At 56.0% G+C, this 10,000-nt stretch overlaps 3 protein-coding genes across 3 annotated transcripts in view; 1 reads left to right on the top strand and 2 right to left on the bottom strand.

Annotated features, from left to right (window-relative positions):
* The window catches only part of PTSG_12229 (uncharacterized protein), a gene marked incomplete at its 3' end in the record, with an annotated part of 6,778 nt that extends 978 nt beyond the window's left edge, over nt 1-5,800 (bottom strand). The window contains exons 1-3 of the mRNA XM_004994223.1: nt 1,081-5,800; nt 539-770; nt 72-200 (exon numbers count right to left, since the gene is read on the bottom strand). Coding sequence (XP_004994280.1) covers nt 72-200; nt 539-770; nt 1,081-5,374 — 4,655 coding nt within the window. The 5' untranslated portion in view covers nt 5,375-5,800. The remainder of the gene's footprint in view (nt 1-71; nt 201-538; nt 771-1,080) is intronic.
* Nucleotides 5,801-6,159: 359 nt separating this feature from the next.
* PTSG_04963 (uncharacterized protein) lies at nt 6,160-8,902 on the bottom strand (the record flags this gene model as incomplete). The annotated part of the gene is made up of 7 exons (XM_004994222.1): nt 6,160-6,179; nt 6,305-6,352; nt 6,539-6,760; nt 6,987-7,193; nt 7,441-7,531; nt 7,761-7,871; nt 8,051-8,902. 7 exons carry the CDS (start codon nt 8,900-8,902, stop codon nt 6,160-6,162), a joined length of 1,551 nt encoding a protein of 516 aa, XP_004994279.1.
* Nucleotides 8,903-9,259: 357 nt separating this feature from the next.
* The window catches only part of PTSG_04962 (uncharacterized protein), a 4,558-nt gene continuing 3,817 nt past the window's right edge, over nt 9,260-10,000 (top strand). Inside the window, exons 1-3 of the mRNA XM_004994221.1 lie at nt 9,260-9,411; nt 9,564-9,611; nt 9,895-9,946. Coding sequence (XP_004994278.1) covers nt 9,334-9,411; nt 9,564-9,611; nt 9,895-9,946 — 178 coding nt within the window. The 5' untranslated portion in view covers nt 9,260-9,333. The remainder of the gene's footprint in view (nt 9,412-9,563; nt 9,612-9,894; nt 9,947-10,000) is intronic.

Genomic DNA, 10,000 nt, shown 5'->3' with positions numbered 1-10,000 from the left:
TGCCATCTTGCCACAGACAGACAATACGTCAAGGTCACTGTGTTATGTTTGCACTGCGGAACCAGACTCACCGGTACACATACGGCGCTTGCGCTGCAAGATAGGCGTTGATGGTGTTATCAGAGAGGCGAGCAAGGCCACTCACACTCTCCTGACTCACATCGCCAAGGGCCCTGCCTGCATTGGCAGACGTCCAAGCACTACAACCCACAACCAAAGCCACCAGTGACAAGAAAAGCGTGAGGGGTGTGCTGGCTGGCGATTTGGCTGTCTGTGATGTGCTGCTGCTGCTGTCGTTGTTGTTGTTGTTGTTGTTGTTGTTGTTGTTGTTGTTGTTGTTGGTGGTGGTGGTGGTGGTGGCGGCGGCGCTAGCTGTGGTAAAAGTCATTACAGCACTGCCGCTATGGGAAGCCTCGAGATTTGTGACGACACCTCGCATGACGGCATGGGCATGCAAGTGTTCTGCCCATTAAGCAAGCTAGCAATAGCGTGGTGCCTACGACAAGTACACACGACCATCCCAGCCCAGCGCACCAACCTGCCATATCCCGCACCGGCACCGTGCAAGATCTTGAGCCAGCCGCCGCCAGCTGTTGTCTGGTCGCAGTAGCCACGGAACACGTCATCGCCGGCACGAAGAAAGTATGCGTCGCTGCGTGTGAGGCCAGCAGCGAGGGCAGCACTGCACGATGTAGCAGGGTTTGTGGGCAGCAGACCGGCAGGGAGCGTGATCCCCGCCTCGGAGAGCGGTTTGGTCCAGATGGTCAGATCTGAGCGAACAAGGCAGTATCATGAATGTTGGGTGCGTGAAACAGTGTTTGTATGGGGTGTGCATGTGTTGTACCGAGATGTCGGTAGTGTAAGTAGTGTAATGTGAAAGTAGACAAGACGAGAGGTGAATGAATCAAACAAACATCAAGTGAACAAACAACAAGTGAGACAGGTGAACAACAAGTGAGACAGGTGAACAACAAGTACACGTGGCAGCCATCTTGCATGCGTGCAGGTTGATGTAAGATTGCATGCATGCAAGTGGTTGGGTATGTTGTGTGAAAGCTGAGTCAGCATTTCACACAACACTCTCCCCCTGCGTAAATTGCTGCTTGTAGTTCGCAAGCAGCAGTCGTGCATCCTTGCCCAGGAGGTTGTCTGGATGCTCGTACGTATTCTCGGTGCTGGGGTACCCCTTCCATTTGCAAAGGTATTGAGTGCCGCGCCGTGTAGTTCGATGCCCCTGAATGCTCTCGAGCTCGTAGACGTCACTGCCATGCAAAGGCGGTGGACGAGACACATCGCGTGGCAGGCGTGTGGGTTTCTTCAGGTGTTTGATGTTGACGGTCGGGTGGATGTGGACGCCAGGCGGTAGTTGCAGAGTAACGTGTGCCGGACCCAGCACACGCTTGATCTTCACAGGACCCAGGAAACGCGGACGAAGCTTCCGCTTTTTGTTTCGGTGCTGGTCGTCGAGGAGGAGCTCAGATGAGACATACACGTCTTCCCCTTCAGCAAAAGGCGTAGCTGTTGCTGTCTGGGATGACGTCGTCACTGCATTCTGGTACTGGAGCATGTCACGGCATCTCTGCACCGTCGCGTTGATGCTGTCGATGAGATCCTCCGCTACAGGAGACAAGAAGTCGACGTCAACTGGAAACAGCGACGGCGTGAATCCTTGTGTGGCCTGAAAGGGCGGCACCTTTGTCACGGCGTGTGGACTGCTATTGATGCAGAATTCAACCAGTGGGAGTAGGTCTGGCCATGGACGCAGGTTGTCAGCCACAAGGCAACGAAGTAGTGTGGTAACGGACTGAACACTCCTTTCCGACTGGCCGTCCGTTTGCGGATGTGAGGCTGTGGAGAAGGAGAGTTTGATGCCGAGAGCTTTGGCGACCTCCTTGTAGACCTTGCTGACAAAGCGTGGGTCTCTGTCCGAGATCATTCTGCATGGTGTTCCGTGGTGACGCACCACAGTGTCAACAAGCAGCCGTGCCGCCCCAGCAGCATCGAGCGTCTTCGAACAGGGCGCGAGGTGGACAGTCTTGCTAAGCTTGTCGACGTACACCGCAATTGTGTCGAAGCCACGTACGGTGGGGAAGCCTGACACAAAGTCGCAAGTAACCGTGTGCCAGGGGTACGGTGGAACGTCGAGTGGCTGCAGAGGCGCAGTTGGCCGCACGGCGGGTTTGGACATGAGGCAGGTGTGGCATCCCTGAATATACTCCGCCGCATCAGAGTACATTCTTGGCCAGAAGAAACGACGGGACAGGTGCCCGAGCGTCTTGAATAGGCCAGGGTGTCCGTGGGCATCATGAGCGTGGCGTAGAACTGCCTTGATATCGCTCTTCACCACACATCGCCGGTCGTGGAAGAGAAGAACGTCGCCGTCGAACCGAAAAGGCGGTGACAGGCGCGCGAGAAGCTTCTTGTACGCTGAATCGGCCTCATAGTTCGTTCCAAGCTGTGTTGGCACGAGTGCAGTGGTGGTAGATCCGACGAGGCGGCTGAGTGTATCAGGTACATGATTGTCAACGCCGGGCGTGTAGGTCCATTTGATGGAAAACTCTGCGAGGGTCTCCATCCAGCGGAGGATGCGTCGCTCGGAAATCTTGCTCTGTGTTTGCAGGTCCAACAGAGACTTGTGATCGGTGATGACTTCAACCGTGGAGAAGCCGAAGTAATGGCGCCACTTCTGAAGGGCCACCACAATGGCCAGTAGCTCACGCTGGCGAATGGGGTAGTTAGCCTCAGCAGATGTGAGCTTCTTGGACATAAATTCGACGGGACGGCCGTGTTGCTCAAGAACTGCGCCGATACCCTTGTCCGATGCGTCTGCTCTGATGATAAAGGGGGCGTTGTGATCGGGAGGCGCAAGTGTCGTCGCGTTGCATAGGGCTTGCTTGAGAGCGTTGAAAGCATGCTCGTGTGCCTCACCCCATTCAGCGAGGTCCTGAAGCTCCCGCAGGGGCGCTGCTATGTCCTCCATGTTGCGTAGGAAGCGACGGTAGTAGTTCACCGTGCCAAGGAAGCTGAGCAGTTCGGTCTTGGATGAAGGCTTGGCGAGCTTCATGACGGCGTCAACCTTGTCTGGGTCGACGGATATGCCATGGCAGGAGAGCACATGTCCCAGAAACAGAAGGGATGGCTTGAGGAATTCACATTTTTTGGGCTTCAGAGCCAGCCGTTCGTCGCGGAGACGCTGGAACACCCGGCGAAGGGTGCGCAGGTGCTGATGCTTCGTGTTGGAGAAGACCACGATGTCGTCGAGGTAGACAAGAACTCCAGGGATGTCGGCAGTGACACGGTCCATGAGCCTTTGGAAGACAGGTGGGCCGTTAGCAATACCAAATGGCATAACTCGCCAGGCGAATTGGCCGTCATCGCAAACGAAGGCAGTCGTGTCCTCATCTTGCGGGTGTACTCGGAGCTGGTGGTATCCTGAACAGAGGTCCAGTGTCGTATACAGGCGGTGGCCGGCGCATTTTGCCAAGACAGACAGCATATCTGGTAAGGGATAACGATCCTTGATGCTGATGTGGTTGAGGCGCCGGAAGTCCACGCAGAACCGCATGCTGCCATCTTTTTTGCGGACCAGGAGCACAGGGGCTGCAAATGGGCTGGATGACGGCCTGATGAAGCCCTTTCGCAGCAGATCTTTCAGCTGGCGAGAAAGCTCGTCCCGCTCTGGGGGACTTAGCTTGTAGCGGACGTAGGGGGGCGTTTTGGCTCCTGGTTGAAGGCGGATGCGGAGGTCTTCTGGGCGGCGTGGGGGCAGTGAACGAGGCAGGTCGTTGGAGAACACATCCGCATACTCGTGAAGCAAGGTGTCCAGCTCGTGGTCCGGCTGTGCGGGTGTCGGGTCACTGCGCTGCGCCGACACAAGCGCGACGAATACGTCCTCAACTTCGTCCCGACGCACATAGGCAGCCACAGTTGTAGCAGAAACGCATTTGACCGAGATGTCGGTGGAGGGCGTACGTGATGCAGAAGTTGGAGCAGGTTGCGGCTCGGGACGGCATTGTACGCATGCGTGCGAAGGTGACGCGCTGACTGTGGGGGTTGTGGCTGAGGAAGAACAGAGCTGCGATGTTTTACTCACACGGACCGTGTCGTCAACAAAGGAGAGTACCCAGTCGTTCTGGGCTAGCACATCAGTACCAAGCACAGCATCGACATCGGATGGGCATGGAGCAGCAAGCAGCGTCGCTGTAACAGCAGGCACGCCGGGGACCTTGACAGGCATATGAGCGGCGTCACGAGCCACGAAGGTGGTGCCGTTTGGATAGCGCAGCGACACAGGGGTCAGGGCTGATGTAGCATCACGCAGCAGATGTGGTGAGGCGAAAGAAACATCAGCGCCGGTGTCGAGCAGCATGCGACGAGGCTCGCCGTCCAGTTCTCCAGTGACGACTGCGCGCACCGTGGCCCGCTGCGTTGGGGCGCCCACACTGCAGATGCTGAGGCCTTGCACGTCCTCCACGACGTTGATGCTTGAAGGAGTGTGGCGGTCCTGCCGACGAGGGCGTCGGTCACGCTGATATCGCGGGTCACGGCGGTCACTGCGCCAGGCTGGACGCCCACTGTCACGTCGGGCACTTGAGCCGTTGTTGCGTGTTCCACCACGCTGGTCATACTGCTCAGAAGCGCCCAAGTCGAGGGCAATGGAGATGGCGTCCTCGAGGAGGACGGGCTGCCGAATTGTGAGCTCGCGGCGGGTGGACGGAAGGCGAATGCCGTTGACGAAGAGTGCGACTAGCAGGTCATCGTTGCCACGCATGCTGGCCGTCGCCACAAGCTTGCGGAACGCGCGGATGTAACCGACAATGTTGCCAGTCTGACGGATTCCCGCTAGCTGCAGGCGCGCACGCCACTGTTGGCTGGGGTCACCGAATGCGGCGATTGCAGACGACTCGAAGTCGTCGAAGGACTTGAACGCACGGCTCACTGTCCATTCGCCAAGGGCGCCCGTCATGTACAAGGACGCCATGTCAACCCACTCTTCTTCAGGCACGCGAACGATGCCCATTGCACGGCGAAAGCGCCGCAGCCAACCGGCGAGGTCGTCGGTGTCTTCGGAAACGTAGGTGATAGCCTTGAGGGCCAGCTGACGAGCGTGCCCACCAACTGATTGGTGCAGCACAGAAGACGAGACGAAGCCTGCGCCATCAGAATCGTGCTCGTCCGTTGGCAGGGGAATTGGGCCAGCGTCGCTAGGACGAGCGCGTGTGTCAAGCGATAGCGTAGAGCGGCGCGAAGCCACTGGTTCACGGGACACGTCCGCTGTGCGGTCAGGCGCCGCCTGTTCGGCGCGCAGCGAGGCATCGGCTCGTCGTGCCTGCCGTGCTGCAGTGTCGCGTAGCACACGCGGCGTTGGCTCCATGATGGAGTACAGAGTATGGACAAGGCAATGCACGAAGGTGCGTGCAGCGTTATGAAGCAAGCAGAGTTTGAGGGACTCGAAGCAAGTTTTGGCGCCAAAACAGAAGACGGCCGCAAACGAAACCTACGAACCACCAGATACAAGGCGACCAAAACCACAGGCGTGAGAGACAACGCGTTGGCTCACAAAAGGAACAGTGAGCAAGAGGAAAAGTAAACGCGGGCAACAACAGCACAACACAGCCGGCGTAAGAAGAAGATACGATCAACACGAGTGTGTATGTGGGGCGACGCGCGCGAAGATACAGGGTGACGCGACACCAAATACGTGCTTTCAACAAAGAACAAAGCGAGAGCACAGACACGCGTGTGATGACGAGCACGCTCGTGGACGATGTGAACGTGCGTCCGTGTGTGTTTGCGTGTGGAGAAAAGAAGGGTCGATGCCCGGAGGGGCGGATTGTGGTGCGTGGGAGAGCCCAGCAACACCAAACCGAAATCGCTACCAAGTGTTGTACCGAGATGTCGGTAGTGTAAGTAGTGTAATGTGAAAGTAGACAAGACGAGAGGTGAATGAATCAAACAAACATCAAGTGAACAAACAACAAGTGAGACAGGTGAACAACAAGTGAGACAGGTGAACAACAAGTACACGTGGCAGCCATCTTGCATGCGTGCAGGTTGATGTAAGATTGCATGCATGCAAGTGGTTGGGTATGTTGTGTGAAAGCTGAGTCAGCATTTCACACAACAGCATGTCCATGCGTACAAATGTATGAGCAGTTATCACATTGCAGGGAATGGATCTGTGACGGTGGCACACCGTTGCGCGCAGCCAGCAGTGCTACGGCAGGGGACTCTCGTTGGCAGATCAGCTCAAAGCACTCGAGATGCCAAAAAAAATAATTCAAACAGGTTAGACACAGGGTACCTTTGTGTGGCGAGTATGACGATCCGCTACCGCACTGGCACGAAGAACCTGATTGCAGGGTTGTGATTGGGTGATGTGACAGACAACAATGCAGCACGTGAATATTGGCATGCGGGGCAAGGAGTTGCAAAGCAGGCTGCCTGCAAGCAAAACCAGCACGGCAACCAAAAGAGCAAACACAACCAGCACGCCAACAACCACCGAACCAGCACACCAAGCAAACAAGCATCGTACCGGCGCTCACGCAGCGAGCATTGGTTGTACTCGGGTAGCACGTGTATGGGTTGCTAGGATCCACGTGGCCAATAAAGAAGCGGTTGCAAGATTCGTCGTTGTTGTTGGTGTAGTAGGTGTCAAAGGCGAAAAAGTCGCCGTTGCCGTTGTAACGACGCAGCTCCCCGTTGTTCCACTTGTCATCGCATTCCTCCAATGTGCGAGCAACACAGTACACATTCACTGCCATCGAGCGCACAGGAGCAGTCACAAGTAGCGGTTGAAAGTGTGCATGTTGCGTCCACACGGATCAATCAGGGGTGGCAAAGAGTTGAACAGCATGTATCCAGTTTATCAGGGACAACACAACACAACACCCACCATCCACCAACACTCATGCACATCACACCTACAACATACACAGCGCTGCAAAGCCTGCCATGCCTGCTATGCAGGAACAGCAGCTTACCACCATCCCTTGCGAGGCCGAGGTCAAGGCGCGCGTCATCGTAGCTTGTGCCGGTCACAATGTACAGGTTGTTGTTCGTGCAGGCGGTTTCGAATTTCCACACGCGAAATTCGGAGCTTGAGGACTTGAGGCTGTTGATTTGTGCGTCTGAGAGCTTGCTGAAGGACGACACGAGGTCTCCAACAGCAATGTTGCCCACAGAACCGTCTGCAAGAAGGAGGTGGAGGGGTTGTCGGAGAGTAGATGGTGGTGGGGTTCAGCGCAGTTCAAGGCACCGACAGGAATTGGCACATTCGCCTCGGCTGCACTGGACCAAATCAGGAAAAGAAGCACGCAGGTATTTCACACGCACACACACACACTGACACACACACACACACACACACACACACACACTGACACACACACACACACACACGCACACACTGACACACACACACACTCTCTCTCTGACCAGAGCCACTTTTCCATCCCGAAAAGTCTTGGCCAGGGTACTGCAGCACTTTCGCCCAGTTGCCACCGTCTCGTGTCAGATCGCAAAATGCCTGCAAGCAAGAAAACGAAAGGGAAATGCGGCAGGGGATGTACATCAGGCTGCAACACCATTGGCGTATCCCTGCGTTCTTGTGCCCAGCGAAAATGTCCAACAAAGTCGACAGGCGAGCGCCACACACACACACACACACACACACACACTCTCTCACACACACACACACACACACACACACACACACACACACACACACACACACACACACACAAGTGCAGGTCGACCTCGAAGGTGCCGCCCGTCGAACTCTGGAAATAGAAGACACCATCACTGCGCGATGTGACCTCCTGACATGTGGTGGCAGGCGCATCGGCAGACAAGCCACGGCTGGCAGCCTGTATCACCAACAACAGAGCCATCACATCAATCCTGTGAGACAAACGGAGAATTGCAGGCTTCTGTGGCGTGTTTTCACACACACACACACACAGACATACACACACACACACACACACACGCAGCACAGCACAGCACAGCACGGCACGGCAAGGCACAGAGCACATGCCGCCCGCACCTGGCGGAAAGCCTCAAACACTTCTTGGTTTGAGAGCAGCGTTGAGATATGGTCGTTTGCTTGGCGGGTCGTGTCCTCCAAATCCACAACCTTGCCTGCAAGCTCGCCCACAACGCCATTCACGCCCTCGAAGAGCGTGGATACCTCCTGGCTCAGCTCGCCGGTGGCCATGCTGGCCTCCGCGGCGGCTCGGCTCACATGCCGCTGCACATCCTGGATGCTGTCTGTGAGGCTGGCGTTGACGCCATCCAGGGACGACCACGTGGCGGCGAGAGACGCGTTGATGGCAGCGAAAGAGCGGGCAATGGCGGCCTCCATGGAGCTGAATCGCGGCACAAGCGCATCCGTCACCACCTCGCTGGTGGTGGAGATTTCGGTGCGCAGCGCGCCCTCCACGTCGCTCACGGTGTCGTTCACGCGCTGCACGTCATCCTTCGAAGCCAGCGTTGGCAGTGTTGACAAAACGCCCTTGATGTCCGTAACGCTCACGGGATGGTCATTGTTGTTGCTGCTTGCCGTTTTGGTCTGGAACACAATGTCGTTGCCAGCCTGCAGGTACAGCGTGCCGTTTGCGGTCCACATCTGCGGCGCTCCATTTCCGTTGTCGCCGCCGGCAGTGCTGAAGCATTCCCGCAGGTCTGCAATCACCTGTGACACTGCCGGGTCCGACTGGCAGTTGATTGCTGTGGCGCAGGCCAGGAAGGTGTCCAGGTCCTCACACGCCGTGGGAACAGCGCATTGCAGTAGCGCATTGCTGTCACACGTGCCAGCTGCCAGGGTTTGCCATGCCGAGCTCACCGCCACCAGCACCAGCAAAATGCACCGCAGCTGCGAGGTGCCACCTGCGTTCATCGTCGTCGCTCGGTTGTGAGTCGAGTCTGTGCAGTCCTCGGTTGTTGCTCTCCGTCAGGAGGTCAGTGAGTGGCAATGTTCTGCAGGTTCTGTTGTGATGGTAAGTGAACACAACAAGCCGGCTTCTTGGTAGTGTTCTTGTTCTTCACACTTTGATTCCCCTTTGGGAATGACCGTGCTTGACGTCAAGATGAGGTCAGAGCAGAGAAGAAAGGAAGAAGCTTCTTGGGAGGAAGAGGAAGAAGGGACAACACGCAAACAACACACCCAATGATACAATACAAACAGCAGCCAAAGGAAGGACAGGTGCTACGATGGTTGATGAATGATTTGGACTAAATTTCTAGCCAAACATGTTAACAACTGAATTCAGTTGCCGTTACAACCCACCAGCCAAGCAAGCAAGCAAGGCAACCACCAGCCAAGCTAAGATGACAGACGCGTTTGACGAGCTCAAACGCACCGTGGCAGACACGCTGTCTGCTTCTGGCGTGCTGCAGAAGATCAAGGTGGATGCGTGCACGTGGGGGGGGGGGCGCTTGACTGTTAACACCCGTTGAACATCACTGCACAAACACACGCACATGACTTACCCTTGCGTCTGCGTGTTCGATGATGTGGTGCTCACGCAATTGATGTATGTTTTCGTGGCGCGTTGCAGGCGGAGTTGCGCGTGGGTGTGTTCCAAGCACTGGACGAAAGCGGGCAGGTGAGCTCCGCTGACGACAGCGTATGTGTGTGTATTTGTGTGTGTGTGTGTATTTGTGTGTGTGTGTGTGTGTGTGTGTGTGTGTGTGTGTGTGTGTGTGTGTGTGTGTGTGTGTGTGTGTGTGTGTGTGTGTGTGTGTGTGTGTGTGTGTGTGTGTGTGTGTGTGTGTGTGTGTGTTAGGATTCACAGTTGGGGTTCACTTCAAGTCGCACTTGCTTCGTTTGCAGCTGCTTGTACACACTCATTTTTTTTTCTGCGCCTGCATTGCACCGTGCAACACCAGATCCCCGACAAGTTCTACGATGGCGTACGAAGTTTGAAGGCCCACAACAAAGGTAGAACTGCCAGGACATGTGTGTTTCTGTTATTCGCCTCTCTCGCTCTCATTT

The sequence above is a fragment of the Salpingoeca rosetta genome (assembly GCF_000188695.1).
Source record: "Salpingoeca rosetta unplaced genomic scaffold supercont1.11, whole genome shotgun sequence".
NCBI lineage: Eukaryota > Choanoflagellata > Craspedida > Salpingoecidae > Salpingoeca > Salpingoeca rosetta.
The sequence above is the reverse complement of the archived record's forward strand: the minus strand, read 5'-3'. Positions and strand labels throughout refer to the sequence as shown.